Source organism: Sander lucioperca, chromosome 7 (genome assembly GCF_008315115.2).
Source record: "Sander lucioperca isolate FBNREF2018 chromosome 7, SLUC_FBN_1.2, whole genome shotgun sequence".
NCBI classification, from domain to species: Eukaryota; Metazoa; Chordata; class Actinopteri; order Perciformes; family Percidae; genus Sander; species Sander lucioperca.
This window is the reverse complement of record NC_050179.1, coordinates 36,152,402-36,172,401: the sequence shown is the minus strand read 5'-3', so window position 1 is coordinate 36,172,401 and position 20,000 is coordinate 36,152,402. Positions and strand designations below refer to the sequence as shown.

The 20,000-nt window shown below is 42.9% G+C and overlaps 3 protein-coding genes across 5 annotated transcripts in view; 2 read left to right on the top strand and 1 right to left on the bottom strand.

Annotated features, from left to right (window-relative positions):
- Positions 1–6,793, bottom strand: part of ciao2a (cytosolic iron-sulfur assembly component 2A) — a 17,182-nt gene extending 10,389 nt beyond the window's left edge. Inside the window, exons 1-2 of the mRNA XM_031279688.2 lie at positions 6,480–6,793; positions 3,693–3,857 (exon numbers count right to left, since the gene is read on the bottom strand). Of these exons, the coding sequence (XP_031135548.1) occupies positions 3,693–3,857; positions 6,480–6,603 (289 nt within the window). The 5' untranslated portion in view covers positions 6,604–6,793. The remainder of the gene's footprint in view (positions 1–3,692; positions 3,858–6,479) is intronic.
- The window catches only part of LOC116036403 (NLR family CARD domain-containing protein 3-like), a 1,020,880-nt gene that overhangs the window by 932,128 nt on the left and 68,752 nt on the right, over positions 1–20,000 (top strand). The gene's annotated exons all lie outside the window — the stretch shown is intronic.
- Positions 9,243–20,000, top strand: part of spg11 (SPG11 vesicle trafficking associated, spatacsin) — a 60,910-nt gene continuing 50,152 nt past the window's right edge. For 2 of the 3 annotated variants that reach the window (XM_036003606.1, XM_036003605.1), the window contains exons 1-4: positions 9,243–9,609; positions 14,096–14,274; positions 15,906–16,133; positions 17,953–18,175. In XM_036003606.1, coding sequence (XP_035859499.1) covers positions 9,413–9,609; positions 14,096–14,274; positions 15,906–16,133; positions 17,953–18,175 — 827 coding nt within the window. In that variant the 5' untranslated portion in view covers positions 9,243–9,412. The remainder of the gene's footprint in view (positions 9,610–14,095; positions 14,275–15,905; positions 16,134–17,952; positions 18,176–20,000) is intronic. The other variant, XM_036003607.1, reaches the window with a different exon arrangement.

Sequence of the window (20,000 nt, the reverse complement as noted above, 5' to 3'; positions counted from 1 at the left end):
ATATATATACACTGAAGTGATCGACTCAACTTCTAACGGTTTCTGAATTTCATCAAATCAGAATCAGAAAAGCATTTTATTCCCACAGTAAGTTACACTTAAGACAGACAGACAGACAGAAACAGACAGACACAGAGACAGACAGACAGACAAAACAGACAGACAGACAAGACAGACAGACACAGAGACAGACAGACACACAAAGACAGACAGACACAGAGACAGACAGACAGACACAGAGACAGACAGACAGACAGACAGACAGACAGACCTGAATATATTACCTCCTCCTTATATAATGAACTGTGAAAATTGGTTTGTGGACTGCCGTTTTAAAGCCTTGAGTTTGTATTTGGGCCGTCGCCATCTTGGCAGTGTGGAGCCAGGAGTGACCCTATCGGGACAAAAGGGTGGAGCTGAGGAGGATGAAGCGGCCAAGCCGCTGTCGTGTAGTGCGCTAAGCTAAACGCTAAAGAGGGAAAGTCGCCAGCGAGAGTCATCCACCGGTGTTGTGCAGGCGGGTAAACACCGACCTCCAGGTACTGGAGCCGTTCATCTGCATGTACGGCAGTAAACGGAAAACTAGCAAACTTAGCGCTAGCTAGCTAGCTAGCTTGGTTGACAAGGTGCTAAAGACAACAAGGCATTTTTAGGCGACCAAATTGTTCCAGTTAAGTTTACTGAAGTGAAAACACACAGTGAGAGGGTCAAAGTTTGAGATGAAAACACAGACAACAGCCCAAAAACTAGTTGAGGTCTATTTAAATGTCCCCAGTGTTAGCATGGTTAGCATTGCTAAGCCTCTGTCCTGATTGACAGGTCCTAAATCATCTCCTGCTTTATTGTCTGTTTTAAAATTAATGGGAGCATCATTTACTAAATGAGCATCATGCTGTGTTGAAGAAGACTTGAAACTAGTGACTGAGACCATAAAGTCATTATGAAAATGTTTACTGAGGTAATAAATCAGCTCATGTTCTCAGAGACTTCTACAGAAACAGACTTCTGTTTGGAGCCGGTGGAGTCGCCCCCTGCTGGACGTGTCTGTTGGTTTCAACAGAATTTCAGATGAAATGTCAGCGAAAGCCAAGAAAAAGTGAAACTCCAAAAATACAACAAACATCTTTTTTTTTTTTATCTGAACTTTGCTGGAATCAAGGCATCGGCTCTGAGGTTGTGTGCCTCCTCTACGACGTCTACTGTCTACTGCTTCTGACATCGTCAGCAATGATCTGAAAAACCCTGAATAAACCTGAAAGTACTCGAAATAGAAACGGGGCATGACATCTCTGATGACATCTGGCTGCGCGTGTGCTGAAAGCATTTTGAAATGTGACAAGAAACCCAAATGTTTTTTGGTTTTATCAGCCTTTTAGAAGTAGAGATCATTCAGACCCTGGTCGCTTTTTATTTCTGGTTCATGGGCCTTGTGTTCAGGGCTGTAAATCACAAGTTTTATCACGGTATAATATTATATTTATGTGCAGTGACTGGGTAAGGACTACTAGCCAGTCAGAAGCAGCGTATGAGGGCGTGTCCTGACAGTACCTAGGTAAGGACTACTAGCCAGTCAGGAGCAGAGTATGAAGGCGTGTCCTGACAGTACCTAGGTAAGGACTACTAGCCAGTCAGAAGCAGAGTATGAGGGCGTGACCTGACAGTAGCTAGGTAAGGACTACTAGCCAGTCAGGAGCAGAGTATGAAGGCGTGTCCTGACAGTACCTAGGTAAGGACTACTAGCCAGTCAGGAGCAGAGTATGAGGGCGTGCCCTGACAGTAGCTAGGTAAGGACTACTAGCCAGTCAGGAGCAGAGTATGAGGGCGTGCCCTGACAGTACCTAGTGAAGGACTACTAGCCAGTCAGGAGCAGAGTATGAGGGCGTGCCCTGACAGTAGCTAGTGAAGGACTACTAGCCAGTCAGGAGCAGAGTATGAGGGCGTGCCCTGACAGTAGCTAGGTAAGGACTACTAGCCAGTCAGGAGCAGAGTATGAGGGCGTGCCCTGACAGTAGCTAGGTAAGGACTACTAGCCAGTCAGGAGCAGAGTATGAGGGCGTGACCTGACAGTAGCTAGGTAAGGACTACTAGCCAGTCAGGAGCAGAGTATGAAGGCGTGCCCTGACAGTACCTAGGTAAGGACTACTAGCCAGTCAGGAGCAGAGTATGAGGGCGTGTCCTGACAGTACCTAGGTAAGGACTACTAGCCAGTCAGAAGCAGAGTATGAGGGCGTGTCCTGACAGTACCTAGGTAAGGACTACTAGCCAGTCAGGAGCAGAGTATGAGGGCGTGTCCTGACAGTACCTAGGTAAGGACTACTAGCCAGTCAGGAGCAGAGTATGAGGGCGTGCCCTGACAGTAGCTAGGTAAGGACTACTAGCCAGTCAGGAGCAGAGTATGAGGGCGTGCCCTGACAGTAGCTAGTGAAGGACTACTAGCCAGTCACGATTCCGATTTGATTCATTTCAGGGGCCTGCGATCGATACCAACCCCCAACATTTCACCTTTTTTTTTTGTCGTCTTCATCTGCCTCGTCAAACCCTCACTTTCATCTCCTGCGATCCTGCTGTCTCTTTTGTCCTTCCTCCTCCTGTTGTTGCCTCATCTTTTCTCTTTTCTATTTGTCTGCCACATATTGAACTATCAATGGGACGTAACTCAGTGTATTTAACCGGGTTTAGAACAACACAAAGAAAGAGGAAGGTAACGGACATCCGGCCGAAAAAGGATATAAGGCTGAATTTCCGGCGGCAACGGGAGCGCTCCCGCAAGTGGAATGTCGTGGATATACACTACATTTACCCAAATTGATGTATCGTTACAGCCAAGGGTGTAACTTTGGGTTTGACATTGGAGGGGTGGGGGTTGTTAAGATCTCTACTTTTGAGCAAAAAAAGAAATTTTGAGCATCAAACACTTCATTTTCTGCATTCTGGTGAATGTTTCTGAAACAGTTTGTGTATTTTCTGTATGAATTTATGGTGCAAATGTCTTCATTTATGTTAAGGAAATGCTATCAAGGTTTTAGGGGGTGGGTTGCACCATCCAGTTTAGTTATTTGGGATGGGGGGGGGGTTGTAACCAAGGGGGTAAGCGAGCATCTGGAAAGCGTAGCTCCTATGGGGAGATTTCGAGGCTACCAAGCCATCACCTCCCGTTAGCATCCCATTGACTGCCATTCATTTTGACGTCACTTTGACAGAGAATAACTTTACATCTGAAGAGTTTAAAGACTCTATTTGTCCGTTGTTTATTTCTAAAGAAACACGACAATGTATAAAAGGCTCCATTACCTTGTAGCTCACGTTATGGCTCCGTAGTAGACGTTTTTGTAGATGTAAAAATAGGCGTTAATGTGCTGTGGCGTTCTCAGCCGAGTTGACTCACCGATCAGAGTAGCCAGAGAGCAAAAAAATCCCAATATATCGCCTTACGCACAGTATCGAAATATATTGCAATATATTGAATCGTGATACGTATCGTATCGTCAGATTCTTGCCAATACACAGCCCTTGTGAACGGCCAACGCCGATTTTGATAATGAACAACTAAACACGTTACACACTGGACCTTTAAGGATATCCTATAAGGTTTTTGGGGGTGGGTTGCACTGTCCAGGATTGATTAGTTCTGTAAATTACGCCTCTGGCTCCAGCGCTAATGTGCTGTGGCGTTCTCAGCAGAGGTGACTCACCGATCAGAGTAGCCAGAGAGCAGTGAGGGACGGTCGGGGAGAACTTGATGATGATGAGGTACTCGTCTTCTCCGAGCTCCCGGACCTCCACGCATTTCTCCGTCACCACGTCCAGCTCCTCCAGGGTGTTGGGCTTCTCCGGGTCCCGGATCGATCGAATCACGTCTGATTAAAAGAGAGGGGGGGGGGGGGGACCACATTAGAGGTGCAACGATGAATCGATTAGTTGTCAACTATTACATTAATCGCCAACTATTTTGATAATCGATTAATCAGTTTGAGTCATTTTTTTTTATAAAAAAAAAAAAAAAATCAGATTTCTCTGATTCCAGCTTGTTAAATGTGAATATCTTCTAGTTTCTTCTCTCCTCTGTGACAGTAAACTGAATATCTTTGAGTTTTGGACAACACAAGACATTTGAGGACGTTATTTTAGGCTTTTGGAAACTCTGATCCACATTTTTCACCATGTTTTGACATTTTTATAGATCAAACAACTAATCGATTAATCGAGAAAGTAATCGACGGATTAATCGACTATGAAAATAATCGTTAGTTGCAGCCCTAAACCACAGGACGTTTGTTTACTACAACTCAAATCAACCCTCGTGTTGTCTTCTGCGTCGACTAACATGCAACTTTTTGTTTTTCTGGGTCAAAATGTTAAAATGTGGCTTTTGGGCGTCTTTTTCGACACTGTTGTCAAGTTTCTGTCGATGTTTTTCTGGGCTTTTTTGACGTTTTTGTAAGCTTCTCTCATGTTTTTGTCACTTTTCCTGGCGTTTTTCCCGATATTTTTGTCCCTTTTTTCCAAGTTTTTAATAATTTTTTCCGATGTTTTTGTCACTTTTTTGAAGAACATTTCCTACATTTTTCAACGCTCTATTATCAAATTTTCTTTACATGCTCTAAAATTAACGACTGGGTAAACCCAGCCTGATCTGCCGGCAATTTGATTTCTCCCTGCAGCTCAGGCTGGAAACCTGTACATCTTTTTATCCTGCTTGTGTTACAAATCTGCGGGGACCAATCACAAACTGGCTAATCCACCTGGAGCGCTATTGGCGGGTTTAACACGATGACGATAGAGAAGCGACCAAGTAGTTTCTTGTTTACATTCAACATGACGGCCACCAAAGCGCAGCAACCCATTGATGCCGCTTTCGCTGCTACGTCACCCAGATCGTTGGTCTGATTGGTTGAAGGACTATCCAATTGCGTACAGAGGCATCTGAACTATGCCCGTTGATCCCGCCTCTTGTTCAGTAGAAAATCCAGAGCAGACTCCCCAGACTAATGTTCAATCTGAAAAGATTGAGCTCGGTCTGGTGATAGCCAGACTAGCAAAATTGACTAAAACACCCAAATTCAATGAAAGTAGTGAACTGATCATTTATTTAACTTGTGAAGAGCGTCGTACGAAACCATCCACGTTATTTTCTTTTAAAATTTGATTGAAAGAAACCCAAATTTCTGATATAGAAACTTTTTGGAAATGGGTCAGATTTGACCCGAAGACAACAGGAGCGTTAAGTCTTTCTTATTCACCGACATCAGTGATTCTCATTTGTCATTTTGTGATTGTTCCTCGATTGTTGTTGGGTTTTTTTCATATTGTAATTTGGGGTTTTTGTTTTATGATCAGATTATTTATTTGTAGGCCCACTGTAGTTTTTGAGATAGTTTTTATTTCTTTTTTTCTTTGTATTTGTGTTGTAATCAGAGCGTTGTTGAAAAAGAGAGCTTGCTCTCAATGGCCCTCCCTGAATGAATGAATGAAGGTTATAAAAGTCTAAAACTAGACAGTAAGCAGTAACAAATAAGTGTCTAAAACTATTCCACTGAAACGAACTAAAAAAAAAAAAAATAAACTTAAGCTGGAACGATCTTTTTAACTTCTATAATTTAATATTAATATAAATATATGGAAAGTGTTTGCATTGTGTGATAAAATGTAACTTGGTGTCACCCTGCAAAGATAGTTGTATAACTTCAAAATGAACGCACTGATGATGAGCTAATAACTAATCAAAATTAAATAGAATATTAGAATACTGTATGATGATTCATGGATAAGATCAAACCAAACTCCATTCACAAAACCCATTTATTTGAGTTATGTTTCAGTGCTAATCGCAATTTGTGATTTGTGATTTTCGCTGCAACAGTGCAACCTCACCAAACTCCATTCAAGAAATCAGCTATTATGTGCTATTTCATCCTAAAAATGTGTCACGTACTCTAATCAAACCAAACTCCATTCAGAAAACCATGTATTTGAGTTCGGTTTGAGTATTTATCTCAATATGACCCGTTCACTACAAACACACACACCAAACTCCATTTAGAGAATCATCTATTTTAGTTCAATACCAGGACTGGCCATATGTTCCTTTTACTACAACCTCTCCAAACGCCATTAAATAAAACAGCTATTATACACTATAATGTCCCAAAATTTGCCATTTACTCCAACCACACTAAACTCCATTCAGGAAAGTTCTGTTTCAGTAAAGAAAAGTTCTGGTTTACGTACTAAAATAAAAATACGTGCCGTGGTTGAGTAACGTTAACACCTCGCCAAACTCCTTCCGATAAATCGTATATTTAACTTCGCCTTCAATATGGCAACCTGTCACAACTAGCTAACTACTTCATAAAGTAATGAGTACTTTATTGAATACCATTAAAGTGTTCGGCGACCTCCAGGTTTACCTAACTTCGATAACTTTGCTAACAATCACGTTACACAGCAGTAACATTAGGCCTGTTTGGAGCTCCACTCACCGTACACTTCTAACGCTTTCTCCTCCATCTTTTTAGTCTTCAGGACATTCCTGTTGTCGACAAGTCCAGAAAACTGTAAAACCTTGGTGGCAGTTAACGACACAAGGCTCAACACGACTTCCATTCTTTAGAAAACGCCATAATAATAATAATAAACGGGACCGAGTGTAACTGTGACTTTGGCAGGAAAACAGCTGACAAACTGACGGTTAGAGGAGAGCAGCGCGCAGCTTTAGCAGATGTCTATCTCACCAGGAAGTACATCCAGTATACAGTACTACTCATAGGTACTACTCCAGTAAACTCAAACATGAAGTCGTATAGAGAGCTGCGGATTTGATCGCAGCCAATGAGCGTCTCCGTCTCGCTTCCGCTTCCGATGTTTTTTGGTTTTAAGGGAAAAACAATCGATGACTGATCAAGCTATGATGCAATCCTTTTTAACAAAGTTTATTAAACAACAATATATAACAAATACATACAGACAAGGGCGTAACTTTGGGTTCACGTACTCACATAAAAACACGTGTGAAACATTGTGTGTGTGTGTGTGTGTGTGTGTGTGTGTGTGTGTGTGTGTGTGTGTGTGTGTGTGTGTGTTCTTGTTTAACTATATTCATGGGGTCCAAAAACCGGGAGTCCAGAATACTTGTGGGGTCCGGACAGCTTTGTGGGGCCAAAATGCTGGACCCCACAACTTTAAAGGTCTGTTTGAGGGTTAAGACTTGGTTTTAGGATTAGGGTTAGAATTAGGTTATGGTTAGGGTGAGGGTAAGGGTTAAGGTTAGACATTTAGTGGTGATGGTTAAGGTTAGGGTAAGGGGCTAGGGAATGCATTATGTCAATGACGGGTCCCCACAAAGATAGTGCCATAAACCTGTGTGTGTGTGTGTGTGTGTGTGTGTGTGTGTGTGTTTGTGTGTATTGGCTGCAGTGATGTATGTGTGACTAATACTACTAAATAAAACTTGTGGTACTAACATAATGGTTATAGGATGTGCAATGATAGGGTACAATATATATATATATATATATATATATATATATATATATATTGTACCCTATCATTGTACATCATTGCATGATTGTGTGTGGTTATTAGATGTTCATTGAAGCAGTGGATGAGATAATGTATGATCATGATATGTTTCTATGTAGCTTAACTGTATGTTTATTGTGTGTTTATGTGCGATGTGTCGCCATTTTGTTTCTCTCGAATGCCCAAGATGAATTTCTCCAATACTGTAGGAGACAATAAAGGCTTATCTTATCTTATCTTATCTGACTAACGTTAAAACCTCACCAAACTCCATCCAATAAATCCATCATTGAGTCCATCCTCACATCCTCCATCACCATCTGGTACGCTGCTGCCACAGCCAAGGACAAGGGCAGACTGCAGCGTGTCATTCGGTCAGCTGAGAAGGTGATTGGCTGCAATCTGCCGCCGCTCCAGGACCTTTACGCCACCAGGACTCTGAAGCGTGCTGGAAAGATTGTGGCTGACCCCTCCCACCCCGGACACAAGCTCTTTGAGCCACTCCCCTCTGGCAGGAGGCTGAGGTCCATCAGGACCAAGACCTCACACCACATAAACAGTTTTTCCTCTCCACCACTAACCTTATTAACAAGGCCCGGAAACCACCCTGACTCTCTCCACACCCCACCTCTGGCTCCTCATGTCACTGTACTTAATCTGCTCTTTTTATCTTAACTCTTACTCTCTTATTTTTAATACATTCTGTGTATATATATTTATACTTATATTGTTTGTTCTGTTTAAGCTGTTTGTTTAACTTATTTTAGAGAATGTGACATGCACCTACAACACCAGAACAAATTCCTTGTATGTGTAAAAAACATACTTGGCAATGAAGCTTTTCTGATTCTGATTTCTGATTCTGATAAATCGTATATTTAACATTTCCTTCATTTCAGAGACTCAAAGAAGGAGTTATAGTCAAATAATAGTATCTTATTCATGGTTTGGATGTTTGAAATGATATTTACCCAATAAAAACACAAGGTTAATACATTATTTCGGTAGTTCGTCTATGTAATCAATAACAGGGATGACACTCTTATAGTCTGTTTTAACATGCATTTTGTTTTGCGTTTGACCAAAACATCCCAGAATAATAGCAGCCCTAAAATAAGTGTACCAATGTCTCATGTCATTATCGCAAAAAAGCTACATTTGGCTATTCATATATATATATATATATATATATATATATATATATATATATATATATATATATATATATATATATATGATCGTGATTTTATTCAATATTAATTAATTAAATAAATAATAATTAATTGATTTTTATAGATTTTTTTTAATGTAACAGACACATAAACATTAACAACAGAGAAAAACATGTATATATATATATATATATATATATATATATATATATATATATATATATATATATAATTTTCTACAGACTCTGGTATACACACACAACAAACATTATTATTATTATTATTATTATTATTATTATTATTATTATTATTATAAGATCTGAAGCTCTTAATTTAGTAGACACGTTATGTTATGGAGGACCGAGAAAAGAGACTAAATGTACATGTCTGTATATATTAAAACTAATGAAAAATGATAATGTTTTGCTGATTGTTTGAAACATTTCTTACCTTTACATCTATGTTTATACTCTCTACTACGTCATCTTATCGTCTTTCGATTAAGTCGACTTTGTTTTTTTTAACCGTTCTTCTATTGGTCAGATTTGGTCAGCTGACAGGGAGCAGACAGGACATGTGACCCCCCCGGAACCAGCGGCTGTTTACATGACAGGAAAGAAATGTCCAAACTTTGTTGGTTCCCGTCGCTGTTTAAAGGCGTTTAATTGATTGTTTTTTTCTGCAGAAATGTCTCCGTAAGTCGTGTAATTGAACGTGTGAAGATGTTAGAGAGTAGCTCCATAGAGGTGTCTGTGATTCCGGAGAACCAGCACTGTGGAGAGGTAGCGGGCATCCAGAAAGCTGAGCTGGCTCCCGGAGGCTCGCTGCTCGGATGTCTGGGGCTCCGCGGCCGCCTGGTGGTCTGGAACCCGGCGGACAGAGACGCTCCCCCGGCCGCAGTGGACGGCTGCTACGCTGAGTGAGTCCTGTCTGTTTCTGCAGAATAGTGTTTGGTATCCCTCCGCGTCGCTGTGGGGGAGCGGTGGAAAAAGTAGTCACATCCTTTACTTCAGTAAAAGTACTTATACCACACTGTACAAATACTCCGTTACAAGTACAAGTTGGAAAATATGCGCTAACGTTGTTGAATATCGCGATAACTTGTGATAAATAAACAGATAGGATATTGAAGTGCTGCTGCTTTCAGTATTCTGCTGAAATACAACAAATTGCGTGTTGTTGGATTTAAAACAGATGACAGGTAACCGTTTATTTAGCTAACTTAAATGCTGGCTTTAAAAGTTCAGTAATCCAACATGGAGCAGTATGTAGAAGTTGTAGAAGCTGTTTTTGTGTTCTGTTAATCAAAATGGAAACACACACATTGCCTCTGAAAATGAGGACACAAGCAGCAAATGTGAGTGCCGATTGAAAGGACTTTAAACAAAATCACTCTGCACACGGGAACAATGTGGATTTATCCGCCTACTGAGCAGTTCTGGATCCTGATTGGACAGAGACCCGCAGAGACCTGGCCCCTCTGTCTGTCCGTCTTTTCTGCCAAATTTGTCTCCAACATTCTTAGTGAACAAATTGGACATTGAATTGAACATAAAAGGCAGCACGAAATAAAAGAAAAAAATGACAGTTACACTTTAAAGTGCAGTGAAAATCAGCAGCAGTGGCAGCAAAACCTGTCCTGTCCTGTTAGTAGTGTCCTGAGTAGTGTCCCGGGACAGTCAGACACTGTCCTGTACACTGTCCTGTGACTCCCATGACTGTCCCGGGACAGTCAGACACTGTCCTGTGACTCCCATGACTGTCCCGGGACAGTCAGACACTGCCCTGTGACTCCCATGACTGTCCCGGGACAGTCAGACACTGTCCTGTGACTCCCATGACTGTCCCGGGACAGTCAGACACTGTCCTGTGACTCCCATGACTGTCCCGGGACAGTCAGACACTGCCCTGTGACTCCCATGACTGTCCCGGGACAGTCAGACACTGTCCTGTGACTCCCATGACTGTCCCGGGACAGTCAGACACTGCCCGGGAACTCCCATGACTGTCCCGAGACAGTCAGACACTGACAGTGTCTGACTGTCCTACACTCCTCAGGACACTACTAACAGGACAGGACAGTTTTTTGCTGCCACTGCTTCTCATGAAAATGTTACTTAAGTAAAAGTCTGTAAGTATCATCAGGAACATGTATGAATATTGCACTATTACATATTACAATTTTGATAAAATTGCGAATAATTGTGCAGCCCTAGATGAAATGTGGTTGTGTTTGTAGCCACTTAAAAAAATTTTAAGCAAAGTTAAAAGAAAAAACAAAGACGGAGGTCATTAATGAAAGTATGATGCTTTCAAGAACAATTCTGTATAAGGATATTTCAGACCAGAGGTTCTCAAGCTTTTTTTCAATAATGTTCCCCCTTTGAACAGTTGTTTTTAAGCCATGTACCCCCTAACCAGCACGAATAATTTTTGGTAGAAAAAAGAAGTCTCGATGCGAAGTCAGCGATAGATTTACTAAACTACAGCCTTGGACCTGGAGAACATTTAGATGATGATGGAGAAAGGAGACAAAACCTTAAAAAAGACAGTAGAAAGAAGGAAGGAAGGCAAGAATAGGTCGAAAATAGTAACAAATACTTCAAAAAAAGGCAGTAGAAAGAAGGAAGGCAACACTAGGGAGACAAAAGGGACGAAAACTTCGAAGAAAGAAAAAGACGGTAGAAAAAAGTGATGAAGAAAGGCAAGAATAGGTCAAAATAAACGACAAAACCTTCCAAAAAAGGTGACAAACTTCAAAAACAGAGACAAAAACTTTATAAAAAGTATCAAACTTGGAGAGAAAAAAGACAGTAGAAGTAACTACAGCCTTGGAACTGAAAAACATTTAGCAAAAAATCGTTACGTACCCCCTGCAGTCCTCCAGAGTACCCCTAGGGGGACACGTACCCTCTGCAGTCCTCCAGAGTACCTCTAGGGGGACACGTACCCCCTGCAGTCCTCCAGAGTACCCCTAGGGGGACACGTACCCCCTGCAGTCCTCCAGAGTACCCCTAGGGGGACACGTACCCTCTGCAGTCCTCCAGAGTACCTCTAGGGGGACACGTACCCCCTGCAGTCCTCCAGAGTACCCCTAGGGGGACACGTACCCCCTGCAGTCCTCCAGAGTACCTCTAGGGGGACACGTACCCCCTGCAGTCCTCCAGAGTACCCCTAGGGGGACACGTACCCCCTGCAGTGAGGAGCATCTCGCTGCAGTCTGCGGGAAGCGGGGCTGGACATCAAGTCAGTCTATGGCTCGAACGGACCAAGACGGTAGCAAACCTCATATCCTCTTGTTTCACATTAGATGTCAGAAACTGATGTAAGCTAAACACAAACGACATTTCATGCAACAACAGTGAACTGTAATTGGGCCCGTGTACTTTTTCGTTCATTTGATTTCCGACTTTGAAACGAAAAGAGTGGTTCGGAAATAACGTAAGACTGCTCCGGTGAAAGCCTTGTTTTCATGAGCTTCTGGGGCTAGCTGCTAGCTAGCTCGGAAGCTACATCTGATGGAAGGCAGGTTGCTAATTAGCCAATGCTAAAAAGTATGGAAGTAGCCTACTCGTTCCCCCTGCTTTCTATCAATATTCCTCAGTATTTGTCTTTTGGTGTAGTTTGCTAACATGCTCGTAGACATGTAAATGAACTGTTTGCGTGCTAGCTAAGTCAACGCTCAACACCTTTTATATTGTAACGTGAAAGCTCAGGCTGCGTTAGCTTCAGCTAAACCACAGCAGCAACTTGCACTGCCCCGTTAAAATGCAACTTCAACCCTCGGATATAACGGTAATCACGTAGCGATTTTACTGTATCTAGACATCTGTATGTGTGTTCGACCTTTTGAAATACTTAGATCAGGTGTGTTACTGTGCAGGTAATATCCGAGGAGCATCTCGCATGATTGTGAATTCTACTGAACCAGACTGAGACCATTTAAAGACTCAGGAACCCTTTGTAGGGGTTTTGGATTAATTAGCTGATTAGAGTGGGACACTTTGAGCCTAAAATATTGAACCTTTTCACAATATTCAAATTTTCTGAGGGTTTTCATAAACTGTAAGCCATAGTCATCAAAATGATAACAAATACAGGCTTGAAATATCTCGCTTTGCATGTAATAAGTCTATATAATTAGTTTTACCTTTTAAGTTGAATTACTGAAATAAATGAACTTTTGCACAATATTCTAATTTTTGGAGTTTCCCCTGTATGCTTCTGGTTCACCTGTTAATTGTTAAAGCAAAATCGCCCCTTTGTACATTTGGTTGTGACTGAATTCTTGCTGTTAATATGAAAGTCCATAACGAAACAACACACCATTCTACTTTTGAGGGCTAAATTAAATGAAATATGGCTCGTTTTCCGTTTGATCACATTGTCATCAATATTAACAAGGTTTAAAATGACCCATTTTTCAAATTTGGATATTATTTCAAAATCAGAAATCAGTAGTAACTACATGAAAACTTCACTGTTGCATGAAATATCGTTTGTTTAGCCTACATCATCAGTTTCTTATCTAATGTGAATCAAGAGGCTCTATCAGCTTCTACCAGGCTGTCTTTTTTTTTTTTTTTTTTTTTTGTCTGCAAAAAACTTTATTATTCAAGTACAGATCCATAAACACATTGAAAACATTAAATGCATACATACGTACACGAAAAAGGGGCGCATTACATTTACATTAAAGAGGTTGTAAGGCATTGTAAATGTTCAGAGTCCGGATGGCTTTCTTATTTGTCAGTCCTTTTTTAAAGTTTTAAAATATAATTTCATGTCATTTTTAAATTGGTGACTAGCCTATTTGGTTTTCTTTCAGATCATTTACATTTATAGATATAAAATTTTCAAATAAAATTAAAAGATTCAAAATAAAAAACATGTCATTTATCCAAATAATTTTCTTCATAGTAAAAAAATTCTACCAGGCTGTCTTGGTCATGGATGTATTAAGAGAACGGTCTTGGTCCGTTAGAGCGAATGGGGAATGACGTAAGCAAAAAAAAAAAATGACTGACTTGGATGTGGGCGGGGCTTGATGTCAATCCCCACCTTCCCGCAGACTGCAGCGAGATGTACTTGCCTGCAGTCCTCCAGAGTACCCCTAGGGGGACACGTACCCCCTGCAGTCCTCCAGAGTACCTCTAGGGGGACACGTACCCCCTGCAGTCCTCCAGAGTACCTCTAGGGGGACACGTACCCCCTGCAGTCCTCCAGAGTACCTCTAGGGGGACACGTACCCCCTGCAGTCCTCCAGAGTACCTCTAGGGGGACACGTACCCCCGCAGTCCTCCAGAGTACCCCTAGGGGGACACGTACCCTCTGCTTTAGACAACTGTGTGCCTCCAGCCTTTGTACCGTCAAAGAAGCTGATCAAACTTTTCTTCTGGTTGTAGTTTTTGCTGGGAGGAGGCGGCTGTGAACGGTGGCGGCTTCAGACTGCTGGCTGTTGGATCTCAGTGGGACCTGAAGCTGCTGGAGGTGGAGGCAGAGCGCTCGGCCTCCATTTCTGCGCTCTGCGTCTCCGAATGTCCCGCGGATCGCCTGCTGCAGACCGCCAGGCAGCAGGATGACGGTGAGTAGCCTCCGCCGTCCGTCATCGGGGTCACGCTGCAGCCTCAGAGGTCGGACCACAGGAGGGGCGAGAGGACGGAGCCTCTGGGGGCTCCAGCACCAAATGTTTCCGAATCTTTAGGGTTTTAAAACAACTTCAACTTTGTGTCATTTTACTCTCCGTCTCTTTGACTGGAAGTCAACGGAGCAAAAGTTCTGTTACCGCAGAAACATCAACATTCATTCAGTGAACTCCGCTAAAAAATAGGTTTCAAGATTAGTAATGCTGTTTACGCCAAATTTCTTTTGGGGGCATTTTCAGCCTTTATTTGGACAGGACAGCTGAAGACATGAAAGGGGAGAGAGAGGGGGGGGGGATGACATGCAGCAAAGGACCGCAGGTCGGAGTCGAACCTGAGCCAGCTGCGTCGAGGAGTAAACCTCTATATATGGGCGCACGCTCTACCGACTGAGCTATCCGGGCGCCGGTGTTTACGCCAAATTTCTACCCTACCAACCAACGTTATCAAACTTAACGTTAAAAAAATTTCCGACAATTCTTGCCCCTGTTTTGGCAGGGGCGGCGCTAGAAGTGGGGCACGGCTGGTACCCCCCCCCCCCCCCCGTGGTAATACGTTGGTGTTAGTGGTGTTTATACATGGTAGTAAAAAGAGCGCTAAATGTCCAAAAAACGTGCCAAAAATATTAGAGATGCACCGATAGAGTGACCGGAATTGGCCGGTTTTCACGTGCTCGGCCATGACCGGCGACCAGCAGGTCAGTCTGACATATGGTGATTTCATGCTGGTCAACGCTACAATTAACTGACAACATAAGTTATACCAGTTACAGTTCTCAAGGACGCACGCACACACGGACGCCACAGCACGGACGCCACAGCACGGACGCCACAGCACGGACGCCACAGCACGGACGCCACAGCACGGACGCCACGGCACGCTCTCTTTCTCCTTTCTCTCAACTTTTCCGCCGTGTGTGGCGTGTACCCGCTCGCGGTGTGAAGGTGCGTCGGCGCTATTCTCCACATGTAGGAACCTGGTGAATTAACCTGCAACATGTCAGCTGTTTGGGAATTCTTCAGCGTGTGTGCAGAAGATAACAAGTTTACAATATGCAACACCTGCAAGGAGAAAGTAGGGCGTGGAGGGACGACACCAAAAAACCTAAATCACATTTCTTTAGTTGGATATTGGATGTGAAAAGAAGGAAATGGTTCTAACATTGCTCTTTAGACGTGTATGAATGTCCCACACCAGGAGTCAGAATCGGCCTAGAAAGTTGTAATCGGTGCATCTCTAAAAAATATTGAAAAAAGCGCCAAAAGTGTTGAAAAAAAAAGACACAAAAACATCACAAAAAGTGTTGATTTTAGTTTTGAGCCGGGAGGACGGCCAGTGCATGGTCAAATGTAGGACAACACAAGGGTTACAAGGCAGACTGAGCCTATAGAAAAGGTGTATTGTATCTGAACTGTCCCACATTATGAATACAGCCTTTCATTATAACCTTTATTCAGTCGGTAACGTCATTATTTGCACTTCAGAGATGCTTACGGGCCATCACTGTTGTGCCTTTTAAATATGTTCAATCCCCCCTCAGTGTAATTTTGCCTAACTGAGTCTTTGTTTCCAGGTGTGTGTGAGCTGGACTCGGTGCGCGTGTTGTCGTTTGCTGCCGGCCGCGCCTGCGTGCTGCTGAACCGTGATTGGCTGCTGCAGCTGCGGTGGCAGCAGGCGGAGGCGGAGCCCCAGATGTTGTCCTGCTGCAGCATCGAGCTGACTGACGGCAACAGACACACGGCCGTCCACCACTGCGTCTGCAGGGAGACCCTGTTCATCCTCGACTCCACTGGACTCATCTGTATCCTCAGTACATTCTAATACTCATACTATGTCAATGGCAATGTTGTCATCTAGGGCGAGTCAGTCAGCGTCCACTAAAAGGTCTGTTTTTGCCTCCGACAGACTCAGATTATTATTCTAAGTGTCTGACAACATTATGGAATATGACTAAAACTAACAAGGACAGTCTTGGCACAAGACTAAGACTAAGACTAAATTAAAAATAGGTGACAAAATGAATACTATCCCTACAGAGATAGACCTTTATGTTAAAGAGCAAGATCATTTTAGTTTTTAACATGAAACAGCCCTGATCTCACCATCACCAAACACCACCAGACTCCATGTAAATAATCAGTACTTTTAGCGTGTATAGAGCCAGCATATTTCCACCAGATTCCATGTAAATAATCAGGACTTTTAGCGTGTATAGAGCCAGCATATTTCCACCAGACTCCATGTAAATAATCAGGACTTTTAGCGTGTATAGAGCCAGCATATTTCCACCAGACTCCATGTAAATAATCAGGACTTTTAGCGTGTATAGAGCCAGCATATTTCCACCAGATTCCATGTAAATAATCAGGACTTTTAGCGTGTATAGAGCCAGCATATTTCCACCAGACTCCATGTAAATAATCAGGACTTTTAGCGTGTATAGAGCCAGCATATTTCCACCAGACTCCATGTAAATAATCAGGACTTTTAGCGTGTATAGAGCCAGCATATTTCCACCAGACTCCATGTAAATAATCAGTACTTTTAGCGTGTATAGAGCCAGCATATTTCCACCAGACTCCATGTAAATAATCAGGACTTTTAGCGTGTATAGAGCCAGCATATTTCCACCAGACTCCATGTAAATAATCAGGACTTTTAGCGTGTATAGAGCCAGCATATCTCCACCAGACTCCATGTAAATAATCAGTACTTTTAGCGTGTATAGAGCCAGCATATCTCCACATGTAAATGGGTGAATTAAGGGTTTATTTCAACCAAACCAGAGTGGTGATTGTTGGAACACTGAAAAAATGAACCAAGACGGCTTTTGTACGTTTTTATTTTGTTTCCGTCCACTTTGAATGAAGTGTGATTTACGATGATAAAAGTACCGATTATTTACATGGAGTCTGGTGGGTTTGGTGATGGGGATTTCGGGGCTGTTTCATGGTAAACTAAAATGATCTTACTCTTTAAATAAAAGGTCTATCTCTGTAGGGATCCTTTCATAATGTTGTCAGACACTTAGAATAATAATCTGAGTCTGTCAGCGGCAAAAACAGAACTTTTAGTGGACGCAAAGTGACGATGCGCTATTGCCCGTTAACGTTACATTGCAGCTTGTTTCCTTCTTGCTCAAAGCAACAATTGGAAAGGAAATTCTTCCTCTTCGGTGCCCTTACAGGTTGGAAGTGGAATTGTCCATTACCGCTGTCGTAATGTCTTGCATCGTGCGGTTATAGCCGGTAGAGGGCCGCAAAGCGAATGCAGAAGCGCAGTTCACCCTGTTACGAGTTGATGAACCACTGAAACGATTTTGGAAACATTATTTTAAGGTACATTATTTTGGTGCAAGTTTGCCAGATCGGGTAGCAGATCTGTAATTCGAATGAGACATAAGAATAATGGTAATGGTAACGGTAATGGACAATTCCACTTCCAACCTGTAGGGGGACCGAAGCTGAAAAGTTCTCTAGTGTTGCTTAATACTGGACCAATTTCAACCATTGTTGTTCCCATCAGTCACTTAAAAAATATGGGAAAATAGGGTCCCATCAGTCCCCCCCGCTGTTAGCCTTTAAGATCCCATCAGTTTCTTCTTTGACGGTGTCTTCCAGCTGTGTATAACATCTGTGACGGCCGTCTGCTGGCCAACGTCGACCTCCCGGCGTACCTGACTCCTGTCCAGGCGGAGGACAACATTGTCTCCTCCTCTTCCTCCTCCTCCCTCTCCTCCTCTCCCTCCTTCTGCCTCCTCCAGGTGTCAGCTGATCTCAGCACAGCCGTGGCCGTCGCTCGGCCTCACACCGCCGTGGCCGTCGACCTCGACCACTACTTCAGGTAATAAAAAAATAACAAATACGGCCGACGCAAACACAGGCTGCGCAAGCTGTGCAGTTTTCCTCCCAGCTTGTTCATCAGTATGATTGCTGCTGGAACAAAGCTGTCTTTATATCGTTTGGTTTTACACCTTGGAACTAGAGCTGGGTGATACGGAGAACAGTAGGCTACATTCATTTACAATTAAACATTGCAGTTGGTGCTGAGTGGAGCGTCTGTCATAGTGTGATTGGTTATGTCGCTGTCAGTCCCCTGCTCCATATCCTATCCACCAATCACAGCGTCTCTCGGATGAAAAACGACCCCCCGCCATCCCCCCACTATACAGTGCGTGCACGTGCATTACTGTGTGCTCTCTTGTAACATCGATAGCCAGGCCCAGGCCTACTAATTCATGTTTAGGCCTAGGCTACTAGACAGGTGGCATTGATTCTTAATTTCCCACGATGCTGATGCCGATTACGTGTCAGTTCAACATTTCATCTCCAATCCTATCTGTATCTGTGAGAAGTGGAGCTGTCCTGAGTTGAAAGATAGCCTACTTTATGGCTTTATTATCCAGTTAATAGCTGTGTGTGTTCGTGTCGGCCGCTGTCCGTTTCCTAAGGTTCTGAAATGCAAACATATTTTGACTACTTTTTTTTTTTAAAAGGCGTGCGCCATACCTTGCCAACATTTGGTTTTCAAAAACCGGGAGACACACAAATTGCCTCTGAAAATGAGGACACAAGCAGTAATTGCGAGTGCCGATTGAAAGGACAAAATCACTCTGCACACGGGAACAATGTGGATATATCCGCCTACTGAACAGTTCTGGATCCTGATTGGACAGAGACCCGCAGAGACCTGACCTCTCTGTCTGTCCGTCTTTTCTGCCCAATTTCTCTCCAAAATGTTCTGATGTGAATGTTTCGGTCTCTACTGGAAAAAAACATTAAAGTGATTTAGAACTATCACATCAGATCAGCCCGACTCATCTGCAACCTAATCATACACAGGGTCAAGTTTCGGGGGGGTGGCAGTAGCTCAGTCAGTAGGGAGTCCACCACCAAAAGTATGGTGGTGGACTGGTAGCTGGAGAGGTGCCAGTTCACCTCCTGGGCACTGCCAAGGTGCTCTTGAGCAAGGCATCGAACCCCCAACTGCTCGGGGCGCCTTTCCATAGGCAGCCCCCCCTCACTCTGACATCTTTTCGTCAGTGCATGTATAATGTATAATGTGTATAATAATAACAACAGAGTGAAAACCCCATTTGTAATTTCCCCATTAATAAAGTATAAATTATTATTATTAATATTAGGTTCCTTTATTTGTACCCATAGGTCAATTTGTTGCACGGTTTGAAATATGACACTGTTTCAGACACCACAGACAAAACATACAATGGGACAATAAATAAAATAGTTAAAGGTCCAGTGTGTGGGAATTTCTCCCGTCTAGCGTTGAGATCATATATCAATCTACTCTCTCGCTCCACGCAGTTCAAAGTACGTATTTCAGCTACGGTAGCCTTCACGCTTCAAAAAGTCGGTCTCTTGCTCTTTTCAATTTCCTTTTTCTTTTTCTGGGCGAAGTAGAAGAAGACTCCTGTTCCTGAAATATGGATTTTGAATACGTGTGGTCCTCCATGTTTCCTTGTTCAAACTTGCCGGGGCCGGGAAGCTACGATACCCATTAGCAGCATTAGCAGCAGCTGTGAGATTATCATGTGACAGAGAAAACGTGAAAGGTGAAGCAGTATGTCCTGTATGTCCCTTACCGGCTAACGTATTTCCAGATGGAGCATGAATATGGAGCGTCTACCCCAGTTCATGCAAAAGCAAAT